At 46.0% G+C, this 16,355-nt stretch overlaps 1 protein-coding gene across 3 annotated transcripts; it reads left to right on the forward strand.

The window, feature by feature from the left end:
* Window positions 1–6,256: 6,256 nt before the first annotated feature.
* On the forward strand, window positions 6,257–15,568 carry LRP10 (LDL receptor related protein 10). Of its 3 annotated transcripts, none has more exons than XM_012544703.3 (7): window positions 6,257–6,928; window positions 7,368–7,421; window positions 9,395–9,530; window positions 12,427–12,617; window positions 12,750–13,758; window positions 13,943–14,072; window positions 14,449–15,568. In XM_012544703.3, the coding sequence occupies exons 1-7, from the start codon at window positions 6,895–6,897 to the stop codon at window positions 15,022–15,024; spliced, it is 2,130 nt and encodes a 709-aa protein (XP_012400157.1). In that variant the 5' UTR covers window positions 6,257–6,894; the 3' UTR covers window positions 15,025–15,568. The 3 variants fall into 3 exon arrangements, with proteins under 3 accessions (XP_012400157.1, XP_012400165.1, XP_031810887.1); XM_012544711.3 differs by lacking the exon at window positions 6,257–6,928 and adding an exon at window positions 7,642–7,743; XM_031955027.1 differs by lacking the exon at window positions 6,257–6,928 and having other exon boundaries at window positions 7,384–7,499.
* The last annotated feature ends 787 nt before the right edge of the window (window positions 15,569–16,355 follow it).

Genomic DNA, 16,355 nt, shown 5'->3' on the forward strand with positions numbered 1-16,355 from the left:
TCCTTAAATATTGATGCCAGAGCAATCTTCCTAAGACACAACTGCAATCTCATCACTCCCATCTTCAAAATCCTTTGAAAGCACCCCTTTGTCTAAACTATAATTTCAAACTCCTTACTTTCAAGACTCTACATAAAAAACCTTTTGACTCCAGTCTTATTTTTTTTGCCTTATTTCATATCTCTCTATTTTGAATACCCATGTGCTATATCCAAACCAGATTAGTCACAATTCCTCAAACATACCCTATACTTTCCTTTCTCTGCAATGATATGCTGATATGTTTAACAATCACTTCTCCAGGGAGGGAATGTCTCATTTATATTATTAACATTTTCTCTATCACTGTCTTAATTTTGGAGTAACAATCAACAAAACAATAAACCAAGTTCTGATCTGTAGGCGTTGTTGATTTGTGAGATATAAATGCTCATATTGGAAAATTTAATAATTGGCTTTCAACTGATTCAAGCTAGATGGCAAAGTGGCCAGAATGCTGACCTTGGAGCTAGGAGAACCTGAGTTCAAAACTCAAAATGGGTCTCAGACATTTACTAGCTATATGAATCTGGACAAGTCACTTAATCCTATTTGCCTCAGTCTCCTCATATTTAAAAAAACAAAAACCCCAAACCCAAATACATGTCTAATCTACTAAACAATAACAGCAACAACAAGCATAGCTAAAAAAATGGGATAGTCAGTCTTGCTCGGGGGTCAAGACCCGGATAAAAGTTTTATCTCTGCACATTAGTTGTATACCTTGAGCATTACCCCTCCCCTCCCCCTCAGTTCACTTCAGATTATAGACCAGTCTATGACTATACATTGCAAAAAGTCACCACTTTCTTTAAATTGTGCTTATTTATGTACAATAAGTATGATAACATATGTAAAGTGCTATGCAAAACTTACAGAATACATGACATATAATACATTATTATAAATTCTCGAAGGGCTGGAACAATGTCTTAATCATCCTTGAGCAGTGACAATGTTTTATTTATTTTTTGTGTCTCCTTTGGATTAGAAGCATTCACTGAATACTACTGTCCTCTCTCTGCCCAATATCTCTCCAACTCCTCCCTGACCAAGATTCTTTCTACATTATATCTGACAAGTGATCAAACTTTTCGTTGGAAACTAGAGAGGGGTGGCAATTTACTGTAAACAGGACTTTAATCATACCTGCCTGGTTCACCTAACATAGGAGCACCCAATGGAAAATGCCACAAACCAGCTTCTGAGAGAAGACATCCTATCGTGTCCCCTTTAGTCATGTGGGGAAAGGGTTGGAAAGGAATCTTTGGGGGAAGGGTGATTCAGGGTCTCAAAGCAGCCCCAATATATGTAGCTGTATGGCCCAGACATTTTGCAAAATTATCCTAAGGGATTTTGCCCACTAAGAAAGCTGCCTTCTTAGTGTAAATAAATCCCCTTTTGCCACAAACTTTGGGTTTCCCAATTCTTTCACAAGGAATCTGCGACATCAATCAGAGGGGATCTCTTACCCTCGATTCTCACACCTCAACATATATTCTTCTACCACTTGGGTAGGAACAGCCTCTTACCATTGGCTATGTGGTCAGAAGAAGTTTCATGTTTAAAACACTGAGTTGGACAACTTCTGTCTGTCTCTCCATCTCTGTATCTCTCTGTTTCTGTTTCCTTGTCTCTGTCTTTCATTCAAAGGGAATGAAGATCCTATCCATCCATAATATGGCACTATGAATTGAAACTTATGGGTCCCCTTAATATGGCTGATGTGGACACCAGAAAATGGTAGACCCCAAATCTTAGAGTTCAGTCATGTGAAGAATTTACATGGCCATTCTCTTTGGCAAAAGATGGATTTATTTAGAAGAAAAGATTACAAACTAAAGAGATACAGTGGATACCAAGAATAATAAATACAAAATAGAGTTGGGAGAACATAGAAAGGGATTTTAAGGAAAGAGTAGTTCCATCTTGGAACTTGTTTTTTACCAGGAGAAAGGAAGCACTTCATGAGGTTGGGTCATGTCCTTAGCTAGCAGGCTAAATCCTGAAAGGGACTTAGCACCCTAAAGGAGAAATAGGGGTTTGAGACGAGAAACACCACATGGCATGGGGGAGGGGCAAGGGGAAAAAATATCACAGTACAGAGTGTCCTGCCAAACTGACCCAAAGAAGGACAATAGCTATGGCCCACAAGCTGTTTTATAGGGAAAATTTAACCTCAGGAACAGGACTGGGATTTCTGACAGGACATGGCAAAGTGAAGCTGCCCAAAATTCCTACAGAGAAGGGCCTAAGGGCTTGGATTTTTGACTAGAGACCTTCACAGAGGGTGGGACCACTTAACTGATCTCTTTCAGAATCTTCTCCCTGTCTGCCTCAGGGAATAATTTTTATCAGTGCTTCAATATCTCAGGGCCAACCACAGCCACCATTCAGGACCTCATCACCCTAAGCCTTGTAGCCCAGAGAAATGGCCTTGGGTTTTTGGTCTCCTGTTTCATGTATACTTTTCAGTTCTAGGCACAGATATTGAAGTCCTCCGACCTGGACTTAAAACCATGACAATCTTGTAAACAGGATTATTCCAGGCCAGATATTGCTGCCAGCCCAGAAGACAGAGTTCTCAGGACCAGAGCTCAGGAGAGGGGACTTCCTTGAACTGTGCCATGTAAGAAATTGAGCTAAACTATGAGCCCTAATTCCCTTCTTCTTCTTGGAGAATAAGGTTGAAAAGAGGGGATTATATCCCAAACAAAGCTAATCTAACTATTAAATGGATCTAGGGTGCAGAAGACCCCTGAAATTGAAGAAACACAATTAGTAGAATGTTGAGCCAATGGAATAAAGACTGGACATCTTAAAATCCTTAAAAGTAACAGAAAATCCTGGGGAAGAGAGGAAATGTAACCTACCTGGCCTTCAGGTAATGGGGACCAGGGTAATCACCTTACACCATCTCCCCATTGCTGGAAATTTTTTGCTTTATATCAAACCTAAATCTCATCTCTCTTAACTTCTATCAATGCTTCTAATTCTGCCTTCTGGGGCTAAACAGAACAAGTCTCATGCTTTCTCCAATGGCTGCCTTCACTTTCTCATCATCCATTCCTTCTTTCACCACCCCTCCTCACCCTCTCACTCCCACCCCCGGAATTTGGCTTCCTGTTCCCACAAGACCATTGAAACCACTTGCTTATAAGTCACCAATGACTTCCTGTTTGCCAAATCCGAGGGCCTTTTCTCAGTTCTCATTATTTTTAGAACTTATTTCTGCAACTTCAGACACTGTTGATCACCACTGTCTCCTTAAAACTTTCTTTTCCCTGTGCTTCTGTGACCCATCTTGGTTGATCAGTTACCTACCTGATCTGACCTCTTCTCTGTGTCCAGGATCTTCTTATTTTCCTACTGTCTCGTATTGCAGGTATAAATCTTTAAATTAGCATATTCTGCCTCCCCAGGAGGGCTGCAAATTTTTTGAGGGAAGGAATTCTGTTTACATGTTCCCAAAAGCACTTATCCATAGTAATATGCAGTGGTAATAAGGGCCAGCTCAGACTATCTGAGCAAATTGTAAATTTTCATTGTGAGCATTTATGCCTCAGAATCTGCAAACAGGGCTTAGATTTATGATTTTATTGATTGTCTAGGCTTAAGAAAGTGATGGAAAAAGAAACTTAAAAAAAGAAAATGATGGAGAAAATATTAACTATGGAGGTTAAACTTAAAACCTATACTTTTTTTTGTTGTTGTTAAACCGAGAGCTAGCTATTAAACATTTTATCAGCATTCCATTGGGCATATATTCAATTATGCAATCAAACATTTCTTAATTTGTGTGTGTGTGCATGTGTTTGTGTGTGGCTCTGGGGATAGAAAGAAAGGATTAGACTTTGCCCTCAAAGAGCTTACATCCTATTCTTTTTTTTTTTTAATTAAAACTTTTTCTTTTCTTTTTATTAAAAGCTTTTTATTTTCAAAATATATGCATAGGTAATTTTTCAACATTCATCTCTGAAAAACTTCTTGTTTCAAATTTTTTTCCTTCTTTCCCCCCACCTTGTCTCCTAGATGGCAAGTAATCCAATATATGTCAAATATATGCAATTCTATACACATTTCTACAAATATCATGCTGCACAAGAAAAATCAGATCAAAAAGGGGGAAAAATGAGAAAGAAAACAAAATGCAATGAAACGACAAAAAGAGTTATACTCTATTTTTTAGGAAACAAATGACCAAAGGGATAGACCCTGGACCTGGAATCAGGAAGATCTGAGTTCAAATCCAATTTCAGATACTTGCTAGTTATGTGACCCTGGACAAATCACATAATTCGGATTCATTTCAGTTTCCTGAATTGTAAAATAGGAATAATGACAGGGTTGTTGTGAGAATCAAATATGTCAATATTTGTAAAAAGCACTTAGTACAGTGCCTGGCACATAGTAGGTGTTAGAAGGCCTATTCCTTGCCTTATCAAGACTAAAGAAATTCTAGAGAAGTCTGAAAAACAAAAGAAAAAAGTTTTCTCGGAAATGTAAACATGCAGATATCACTTCATTGGTGATCTCACTGACATGAGGATTCTCTCCTAACACGCAGATTGTAATTCATCCGTGACTTTTAAATTGTGCAATTCTCCTCTGTGGTGTCCCATAAATCTTTCATAATGGTTGCATCTAACAAGCTTGGGGGCCTTCCTGTAGGTTTCTTGACCTTAGTTTCCTAGTATTACTTGAATCTCACATCTCCAATTACACAGACCTCATGAACTTTGTTAAGTTGCAATCTCACATTATTTGGGGAAAGGGTTACAACTGTGCTACTTCTAAAATTCGGAGTCTAATATTCTTCTGAGGGTCTTGGGAGCAGGGAAGGAGCCATGGCACAACTGTTGAGTCAGCACCTCCACCCCCAATCTTTCCCTCTCCCCCCTCCCAAAAAAAAAAGGTACTTATTAAGGCGCTAACTCGAATGTTTTCATTAGGTACTTTCTAGAGAAAGCCATACAGAATCTAACACTTTCTCTCCTGTCATATGTTTTCTACATCCTATTTGTATATGACTTTTACCTAAAACTGGATTGAAACCTTTTTGAGATCAGAGCCCATCGGAGCTATCTTTGAGTCCCGGTGGTTTAGTAAAGTGCTTAATATTTAATGGATGAATTGTAAGAAGAGATCTGCATCAGACTACACAGATGCAGATACAATAGGGGGGATGGGAGGGAGTGGGGCGGGGGAAAGGTTGACAAAGGCAGGTGGAAATAAAAAATTAAAAGTCAGGAAGCCATTACTTCTGAAAGACTCAAAACAGGAGCTAGGAATATCTTCCTGGGGCTTTCCAGGCCAAGTTTCCTGGCACAGGAGACTTTTAAGCACTAAGACTCTAAATGCTTTGAAAAGCATTCAGACACTAAAAGCGTCTTCCCTTAAGTGGTTGTCGGTGTTATGGAAAGAGCACTGGATGGGGTGGGGGGTGGGGAGGGCAAATGACTTGGGTTCTAATACTGGCTCTGTTATTTATTTAATAATAAGCATTAACATCCCGCTTTGAAGTTTGCAAAGCACTTTCTTTATCTTACCTCCTTCGATCCCCGCAACAACACCTAGAGCAAAGGTACTATTTAATAACCCCATTTTACAGATAGTGAAACTGAGAGGACTTTTCTTGTGTCCCACAGCTAGTTTCAAACGGAGGTCTTCCAGAGTACAAGTTTAATACTCTTTATCTACTGAGTCACCCAGCAGTGATGTCACTAAGCTTGGTCTCAGTTTCCTCATCTATGAAGAGGAAGGGAATGGACTTGATGACTTCAAAAATACCTTTTAGCTTTATAAATATTAATATATATAATATATAATAAATATAAATAAATAAATACGTCTTGTGCAAGCCTTACGCTTAACCCAGTTCCCGGCACACTGTAAGCGCTTAATAAATGTTTATTGAGTGACTGTAACACCAGTAACCTAGAATTCTAAGGGCAGAAGGGGTAGAGGTGTTCTTGGGAGTTAAATATAAAACAAAAAACGAGTTAAAGCCTGCCTTGAAGGGTTAAAGGTCCCATGGAGAAGCCTTTAAAGGGCCAGACTCGGGGGGAGGGGAGATTGGAAGAGGGCGGGGCGGGGTGGGGTCACCTCTGCTCCTGCTGTTAGGAAGTCCAGGCAAAGCAGGGAAGAGGTTAATGAGGATAGAGGGGGAGGAGCCCAGCGAGGTGATTGGCAGGAGATGGGGCCAAGTTGACGTCACTCCCCCCTCCTCTCCTCCCCCTCATTCCCGGACCCACAGCTGGGGGGACCGAGGGTGCGCAGGAGGGCTGGGAAAGTTGGGGGTAGTACTCTCTCCCCACTCCTTCTCTCCCTCCCCCTTTCTTCCCCAGCAGGAAGTGGGAGCCAGGACCAGCAAAGTTGAGGGAGCAGGGAAGGCCCCATCCGACTGACAAAGTTTGACCACAAGAGGAAGTGGCCTGAGCGAGCCCTGGGAGGGAGCCGGCTGGCCTGAGCAGGGGGCACCCTGTGCCCCCCTCCCTCACCAGCCCAGCCCAGCCTCTGGGCAGCAGAAGAGCCCCTCTGGTGCCCTCCCCGGGGAGGGCACCCCCCCCCCCCCCCCCCCGGCCACCCCAAGACTGCCAGTTTCCGGAGCCGGCCCCAGGAGGAAGCTCCCGGGGAAAACAACTCTGAAGTTGGCCAGAGGCACCGCCCCGGCTGCTGCTGCTGCTGCTGCTGTTCCTGCGGGCACCGCCTCCCCGCCCCCAGCCCTGGCATCCAGACCAAGGGCCACCCAGGGGAGGCGATGGGGCCCAAGCGGGGAGGCTGCCCCGGGGGGCAGGACAGACCCTAAAGGCCACCCCGAAGAGTAGGAGCCCTGACCCCTTCAGACCAGCCAGGATGTTTCCTGTCTTCTTCCTCTTCCTCCTCCTGGGTAAGCCCTCTGAGACCCTGCCCTCTCCAGTGCCCAGCCAGGTTTCAGAGGCCCCCTGCCCTCAAGGGTCTTCTCTCTGGCCTCTCCTAATCCTCCATGGCTGGGGCGCGGGGCGCCTAACGCTGCCGTGGTCCTTTCTGCCCCAGTGCCTCAATTTCCTCAGCCTCTTTACACCCCCATGTCCCCCTCACTCCATTTCTAATGATCAGATAGCAGCCCGACGTCCCCAAGCTAGGTCTTCTCTCCCTCGCTCCTCCCTTCTTTCCTGCCCACTTTTAACCACCTGTTGCTTTGCTTCCTTTCACTTCCCTACAGCCCCAGTCCTGGGTCCCGGGGTCCCCTGCTGCGGAAGTATCAGAATGCTTCCTTTCTTTCCCCTCTGATTGGTTGTTCCCCATGAACTTTCAAGGGTGACTCATTCTCCTGTCCTTTCTCTCAGTTCCCCCAGGAGGCATCGGGGCCCACCCGGACAGGACCCCCTTTCCAAATCCGGGTGAGTAAGGGGAATCCTTGAGGGTCCCTGTGGATCTGGGAGTGCACAGGAGGGATGACACCGGTGATGGAGAGGGAGGTTAGGAATTCTTCCCCACCCCCAGCCAGAAGGGAACTATTTCCTTCTCCAAGCTTGGGTACTACCTTTGATCCTAGAATCCCAGGACTTAGAACCAGAGGGGACCTTAAGAATTATCTGGTCAAACTTCATCATTTTATAGATAAGAATACTGAGGCTCAGAAATAGAGAAGTGGGATACAGGTGAAAGAGCACTGAAGACCTGGGGCCATAGTGCACCTCTGATGCTTTCCTCTGATGTTAGGTGAGTCCATTCTGGAGCTCTCGGTCTCCTCACCTGTAAAATGAGGTGATTAGCTGGGACACCTGACATCCTTTACACCCCAAATCTGAGACTCTTCATCTCCTACAACTTGCCTACAGTCACACAGGTGTAATTGGCAGAGAAGTGATGCTCACCCAGGGCCTCTGAGTTCAGATTGAGAGTTCTTCTCACCAAGGACCTTAGAAATCATGGGATTCGTTTATTGTATGTATTGGGAAGTCATCACCTCCTATGTTGGAAGTCCAAGGTCACACACTTGGTTTCACTTAATCAGTCCTTTTCTGTCATTTACTCCCTCAAAATCTAGTAGCTTTTATTTTTCATGCATGTAGCCCAATGGAAGAAGAGAGACTCCTCCATAAATGTCAAGTCTTGTTAATATTATTATCTCCCTACTTGGACCAGAAGGCCCATGATAACAAAGTCTGGGAGAGTGGCTAGAATAAACACGGAACCCGAGTCAGGTGCTGAAGTCCAGGTCTATTAGGAATGTGACTGGGGGCTAGTTACTTAACTGTTGTTTCCCAGGCTGTTGTGGTTTAAGTGTCAACACTTCCACCCTGACACTTTGAGGTGGCTGGTAGTATAGGGGTTAGAGTGCTAGGCTTGGAGGCAAGAAAATCTGAATTTACATTTGGCCTTAGGTGTTATGCTTTATGACCCTGGGAAAGTCATTAGTCTATCAGTTTCCTTATTTGTAAAATGAGGATAAGAAAACCATCTCAGGATTATTATGAGGATCTGTTGAAATCTAACTTCTCTTTGTTTCTTCCAATGAAAAATGGGGATAATAATAGCATCTGTCTCCCAGGATTGTTGTGAGGAGCAAATGAGATAGTATTTGTGACTCAGCCAGTACATAGTTGATTCTATATAAATGCTTATTCCTTCCCCCTTTATATTATACTTGTTGTTGTTAGGAAAACACTTTTTAAGACTTAAAGGTTTGTAGAAATGTGGTTTGTCTTTTGAGGCAAGGAGAAGGGAATTCCAAACCTGTGATTTCATTGGTACAGATGACTCTGATGAGCTAATTCCCTCTATTAACAAAGATTGGCAACTCATTCTGAAATTTACAGTCCTCAAGAGTTGCCCAAGGACCAGAGGGGTTAAGCAGCTTTCCCATAGGCACACAGCTAGTCTGAGGCAGGACCCTGATCTTCCAGATTCTGAGTCTCCTCTTCCAGCCCGTCTTTCCTTATCATCTTGGACCTTTTCTTTCATTAGAATAGGAAACTATCAATGCAGATCAGCATCTGCTCTTCTATATTTAGTCTTTGAGGTTGCCTGGGGCACTGAGAGGCTAGATGACCTGTTATGGCTATTCAACCAGCCTGTGTCAGAGGAAGAGGCCTCCTTGTCATTATGGGCAGGATTATTCATCTTTGTAACCCCGACCTGGGCCTCCAGGCTGTGTGCCAGGGAGGTATCCCATAAGTACTGATGAATCCTGATGTCACTCGAGGAAGGGCAATCAGTCTGGGCAGGGGTCTCCCAGGCCTTCTCAGGGTCTTGTCTCAGCCTAGCAGCCCTGCTTAAGGAGGGCAGGTGTAGGCTCCCAAAGATGCTAGGCCCAGGTGGAGAGCCCGGAGAGTCCCCAGGAACTTACCCCCCACCTTCCTCCTTGCAGCCTGCAGGGACCCTCCTGCTGTGCTCTCCGGTGTCCAGGGAAGTCTGCAATGGCCCCAAGGCCGGGAAAGCCACCTCCTTCCCATCACTTGTATCTGGGTCATCGTGGGCAGCAAGGAGCAGATAGTGACAATCAGGTGAGAACTAGAGCCAGATTCCTCTGGAAATAGCCATTGAGAAACCATCCTGGGGGTGGAGGTGGGGAGGGTGGACACTGCCATAACTTCCCCACCCACGGGCCCAGGGGCAGTGGTGAGATTCCATGCTGATCTGACTTCCCATATCTTGAAGGCCAGTCCATTTCAGGGTCTGGGCAGGGTTGGAATTAGGCAAATGACTGCTTTCTGTGCTAGTCACATACCCAGACTTCTCCCCAAACCTTTCCAAATCCCTGTCCCCTTCTCCCCAGCTACATCCCCTAATCTTCTCTGCTTCCTATCCTTGATAATCCTGGGTACCATTAACATTTGTGGCAGCAGCAATGGAAACTCCATCCCAGGGCTGTTCAGGAGAGTCCAATCAGTAGTTCTTAACATTTTTTTAAAAAAATTAATCAGTGATTATTTTCTTGCTTTTCCCACACTCCTTTCCCTACACTACCAATGGAAAAAGAAAAGAAAAGAAAGAAAAACGAGGTTTGGATGGTCTTCTGGATCATCTCACACAGATATGATTATTTTCAATCCAATAAAAAAAAAGGATTAAGTGCAAGGTACTATCTCGGGTACTAGGAAGATATGATTAAAAATAATATAATCCCAGCCCTCAAGGAGTTTATAGTCTAGTAACCTCTTGTAACAAATATGCATACTCTAGCAGAACAAATCTCCAAGCTGATCAAGTTCAAAAATCTCATTTTGCATCATGAGTCCATGACTTCTCTGCCTGAATCAATGAGATCTTTTCGATGCAGTGAGACCTGGAATAGGGGAAGGTCAGTAAGGAAAAGGAGGAAGGGGCTAAGGAGACTGGTAAAAATAAGGATGCCTAGCAAAACTGCTGTTCTGAATAGCAGGCAGTGGAAGTCTGTAGTTTCATTTTGTTTTGTTTTTAAATGGAAGCTTAGAAATTTTTGGTAATTGGGTACCTAGAGAAGGCATAGAGTGCTCTAGACAAGAGGAGGTATGTCAGGAATATCCTGTAAAAGATGGGTAAGATATACTGTATTTAACAAGCAAACCCTAGACAAAGTATGTATATTATACCTGGACACTCTGCCCCCCCCCCCACTTTGCAGATTGTTCCTCCTTTGTATTTACTATCTTTTGGAGGTCCTAAACTTTTTCAGTAACACATATTCCTTGATTTATCACTAAATAAATACATGCATGTCATTGAAAAACAATTTTCTGGCATTAAAAATATGTTCATTGCACCTCCATTCATTGCAGAGGTAAAAAATTGTGAGTATTGAACCCTGACTGCTGTCACATAAGTTAATATATTGGTTAGTTTTGAAAAACTGATTTTTGTTCTCTTTTATTCCTTTTTAAATTGGTAGAAAAGACCAGAAGGAATATAATTGAAAGAGACTATGATGTGAAAACAAAGAATGCATTGATAAAAATGTTGAGGGGGAAAAGAGAATAATTTTCATTTATGATAAAATGACATTAAAAAGTTTCTCTCATCATGTGCCCCAGATATAATTAAGGAAATGGAGAGTTCTGATTAACATGAGTGAACTGATTCATCATCGGCTCCATGCTTAGATGCTTCTTCCTAGCTGTGTGGCTTTGGATATGGACACTTTGTCCCTCTAACCTTCTGGTATCACATCCATGAAGTGGAGAATCTATACGATCACAGGGTTATTGTGAGAAAAGCCTGGAAGAACTGTAGGAATGTGAGCTATTCCTAGTATTTGAAAGATACAATAGTACAGATCCTTCCTTTGCCCTTTTGACACTTTGCTTTGTATTATTTTTATTTGTGGATGGATCATACTATTACTAGATTATAAACTCCTTAAGAGTAGGGATTATATTATTTTTCATCATGCCTTTCTAGTATCTGAGACAGTATCTTGCATTTAATTATTTTTTTGATTGAATTGAAAATAATCCTGTCTGTGTGAGATGATCCAGAAGACCATGTAAAATCTCCTTTGGCCTAAGGGTTACAAAAATGCTCATTGGTTATCCTTGTATGAGACTACAAAAAAATTCTGGTTATTACTGAGTTATAGATAAATAGATGTTTGCTGCACTTAGAATCCAGAGCAGTCAAGGTTCTCAGCTATACAAGACTTTTTAAAAAGGTTTTTAAAACGATGCTCTTCCGTTTTTCTGTTTCTTTTAACATCACTTTCACTTCTCTTTACTCCACTCCCACGACCCTTCCCCCACAAAAAAAAAAAAAAATTCTCTCTTGTGATAAAGAAATACAGTATAGCAAAAAAATAAATCTTTTGGCAGAGTCTGAAAATGTCTCTCCTTCTGCACCTCCTGCACCATCTTTTTTGCAAAGTCGCAGTTACCTGTTTCTTCATGAGTCCTTTGAATCTTGATTCCATCTAAGGCTTCTTAAGGGAGGGAAATAATTCCACCTTCTCTGGCCACGTGAGGGAGAAATAAAAGGCAAAGAGAAGGTGTAGTTGTTCAGTTCATTCCCAAAGATACATTCCCCGGTCAGGGCACCAGAGGCAAGAGGACCAGACAGGCCCAGATCTGGTGCATTAAAAATAATGTGACCTGGTGCAAGTCACTTCAAGTCCTTCAGGCCTCCTGGCTTTCTGCTGTCAAACACAGCCGACTCCACTGATGTTTACTACTTCCTGGAGCTGTGAGGATTTTGGGGGGAAGCTTTTTATTTTCAAAACCTATGCACAGGTAATTTTCCAACACAGACCCTTGCACAGCCCTGTGTTCCAGGTTTTCCCCTCCTTCCCCCCCGCCATGTTGTGAGGATTAAAGGAGTTACTCTTGTGAGGTCCTTTGTGAACCCCAAGTCCCTGCCCAATATAACTTTAAAAGTCTGGCTCTTATTTCCACCTGGGGAAGCAGCCCCTTGGGATGACTCTGGCTCTTGTAGGTTCCAGAAGCTGCACCTGGCGTGTGGCTCGGAGCACCTGATGCTGCAGTCTCCCCTGCAGCCACTTATTTCCCTGTGTGAAGCGCCTTCCAGCCCACTCCGGTTCTCTGGGGGCAACGTCACCATCACCTATGGCTATGCCGGGAACGGCCGGCCTCCAGGACAAGGCTTCCTGCTTTCCTATACTCAAGGTGAGCTAGTTACGGGGAACACTGAAACAGAAGGGGGAAGACCCATTGGTGGTCGCGGCAGGAGGCGAGGGGGGGGTTGCTCGAGGGGCAGCGGGTCTGCGGCCTCTCCTGAGCTCCCGGGCCTGTTCACAGACCGGTTCACGTGTCTGCGGGAGGAGTTCCGATGCCTGAATCACAGGTGTGTACCCAGGGCCCAGCACTGTGACGGGGTCGATGACTGCGGCGATCAGTCGGATGAGACCGGCTGTGGCCCGGGCCCTTTCCACAGCTTGACTGCCCTCCCCGGCCCTGCTTGCAACCGCTCCCTGCAAGATTTTTACGGCGTCTTCTCTTCCCCGGGCTACCCCAACTCCGTGCTGTACCCCAGCCCTCACTCCTGCCTCTGGCTGCTGGATCCCCATGACGGACGGCGGCTGATCGTCCGCTTCACCACCCTGGAGTTGGGCAAGTGGGATTCCGTGCACGTGTACGATGGCCCCGGGCCCCCAGACCCGGCTCGCCTGCTCCGAACCCTCAACTACTTCAGCAATGGCAAGGCCATCATGGTGGAGACGCTGTCCGGCAAGGCCACTGTGACCTACCACATGGGGCCCTGGAACAGCGGCGGGTTCAACGCCACCTACCACGTTAAAGGGTACTGCCTGCCCTGGGACCGGCCTTGCGGTGCAGGCTCCGGAGAGGGCCCCGGGGAAGGCCCGGGCGAGGGCTGCTACAGCGAGGCGCAGCGGTGCGATGGAGTCTGGGACTGTGCCGATGGCACGGACGAGAGGGACTGCCCAGGGTGCCTGCCCGGGCACTACCCCTGTGGGGCTCCCGGAACTCCCGGCGCCAGCGCCTGCTACCCGTCTGCCGACCGCTGCAACTACCAGACATTCTGCGTGAACGGGGCAGACGAGCAGCAGTGCCGGCACTGCCAGCCGGGCAACTTCCGGTGCAGGGATGATCGGTGCGTGTACGAGACATGGGTGTGCGACGGGCAGCCCGACTGCTCCGATGGCAGTGACGAGTGGGACTGCGCCTACGCCCTGCCCCGGAAGGTCATCACGGCCGCCGTCATCGGCAGCCTCATCTGCGGCCTGCTGCTTGTCATCGCCCTGGGCTGCACCTGCAAGCTCTACGCCATCCGCACTCAGGAGTACAGGTCAGCGCGGCGTGGGGGAGGGCCCAGGGCAGGGGAAGGCCCCGCACAAGGAGGTTGGGCCAGCTTGGGAGCCAAAACAGCCTAGAAAAATCAGGCCAACCATGCCCTTCCAGAGGGAGCTAGTGGCAGGTCCAACGCAGTAGAGTCGTTGGGATCGAATCGCCCTTCTTCTTCTTCCCTACAGCATCTTTGCTCCCCTTTCAAGAGTGGAGGCTGAGATTGTCCAGCAGCAAGCACCACCCTCCTATGGCCAGCTCATAGCTCAAGGTGCCATCCCACCTGTTGAGGACTTCCCAACAGAGAACCCCAATGACGTGAGTTATTCTCCTGGGCCTGGCCCATTTGTGGCAGCCGAACTTTGCATTTAGAATATGAACGCTGAATTAGAAGCAGACAGATTTTATTACTTACTACCTGTGTCGAGGTGGGCAAGCTGCCTCATGGTGTTTCAGTTTCCCCATCTGTGAAATGAGAAGATTAAGACAGATGATCCCTCAGCTGCCTTCTTACTGATTCACAGCCTGATAAAGGCATCCTGACCAAGCCCAAGCTCAGTACTGCCTTTCCCTGCTAACTACATAGCCCCCCATAGGCTCATTTCCCTTCTTTGTCCGTCCCATTCTGGAGAGATAGAAAAGAACTCTCTTTGTCTTTCTCCACTCTGATGCTTCCTTATCTCTCCAATTATAGAACTCAGTGCTGGGGAACCTTCGATCTCTGCTGCAAATCCTGCGCCAGGACGTGTCTTCAGGGGGCTCCTCGGGTAGCCGCCGCCGCCAGCGGGGCAGATCCACTCGACGACTAGTTCGCCGTCTCCGTCGTTGGGGCTTACTTCCCCGTGCAAATGCCCCTTCCAGGACCCCGGACTCCAACCTACAGGCTGCATCTGCCCCTTCTACCTCTGATGCCCCAGAGGGCAGTCAGGGCACCCCTTTAGAAGGAGCGATGGGTGGGCAAGATCCAGAGGAGGCCCCTCCATTGCCTCTCAAGGTGCCCCTTTCTTCTACCAACACCCCCTGTACAGCCCCTGAAGACCCACCCCCTTCAACTACCCCACCTCCACCACCATCGTCTCTGTTGTCTGGGGTGGTCCAGGCTCTCCGTGGTCGCTTCATGCCCAACCTTCGGTCCCCTACGCCCTCCCAGGCCACACCAGACCCCCGAACAGTGCCCCCATCCCAAGAGGATGAGGATGACGTGCTGCTGCTGCCTCTGGCAGAACCTGGGCCATGGGCAGGGGAGGAGGATGAGCCGATGCTGACCTAGGTCTCCATGGCAACAGCCCCTCTGCCAGGCAGCCCAGGAGACGGTCTGTGCAGCCTGGGGAGATTGCCCCTACCCCAGACCTGAGGAGATGCCAAATGATACTCTTCTTCTCATATCTTGCCCATAGCCTTGCTGTAGCTACTGTAAAGTTGAATGTCCCAGAGCTAATGGGACTCCGACCCTGTTCCCTCACTATCAGGGCAGTGCCTACTATATCTTGAATAAGAATCCTACACAGAGTTCCCACATAAAGGCCAAAAATAGGCGGTGCTCCTGGCTTCCCCCCAGAGTCTGTGGCTATTCAAAAATGAGTAAATAAGTAAGCTTTTAAAGGGTCAGGTGGCAGGACATTCCTCCCTTGATAATTCCTTCCTCCCTTGTCCAGAATTCCTAGAGCAGGGAAGCACATCAATCTGCAAATATCTCCAGCCCCCAGGGGAAGGGTTGGGACAGGATTTGGAGCTCTGCTGTCTAGGAGACCTGCACTGGTTCTTGTTCAACAAGAAATGAAGATAATAAAAAAAAAAAAAAAAAAAAAAAAAAAGTGACTAAAAAAATAAGTTTTTGCAGAATAATGGTGTCCGGTCTTCTACCTTCAGTTCCTCCTCCCAGAGCCAAGTCTCTCTGATCCATCCTCCTGTCAGTCTGTGCAAAGGAAGAGAAGAATCTAGTTAGAGAGGAGACCGAAGCTAAAGGGACGGTCCAGTCTTGTTAATGTATGCTCTTCCCCCTGACCTGTGCCAGATTGTATGGATGTTCTCAGTGCTTCCCCAAGCAAAGGTACAGTTCTTGATGTTCACCCCACTGGGTAGCACTGCGTAACTTTCTCTTCACAGAGCAGGAGAACCCCACAGAGAGAGCTTGCTCTTCATCTTCCAGCTGCATTTCTGGATATCTATATATATAATGCACAGGACACGATATTATGGAACAAAGAATATATATATATAGCACAATGAAGGTATAATTCCTGACCACAGAGAATTTACAGTCTTCTTTTAGACAAGAAAGATCAACTTTCCCCAGTCAAAATTGCTCAAAGAATACAATATTGAGTATTAAGATGTTGGTGTTTTTCTCTTCTTTAAAATAATAATAAGATGGTTCTCTCTGGGAAAAAGCAGGTTTTTCGGGGAGGTTTTCTGGAGGCAGCTTTAGTTTCAGTTACAAGTAAATAATCACCCCAAATAGCAAACAGCTGATAAAAGTTCAGATCTTTTATTGTGTTCTTCAATATAGCCCGGTTAGCTCAGAGGCCTATCTCTCCGCTTAGTTCTAAGAGCTCTGCCCCAATGTCTCCAAATCCAAAGGTTTGTCCTTCTGAGCGACTC

Source organism: Sarcophilus harrisii, chromosome 2 (genome assembly GCF_902635505.1).
Source record: "Sarcophilus harrisii chromosome 2, mSarHar1.11, whole genome shotgun sequence".
Lineage (NCBI taxonomy): Eukaryota > Metazoa > Chordata > Mammalia > Dasyuromorphia > Dasyuridae > Sarcophilus > Sarcophilus harrisii.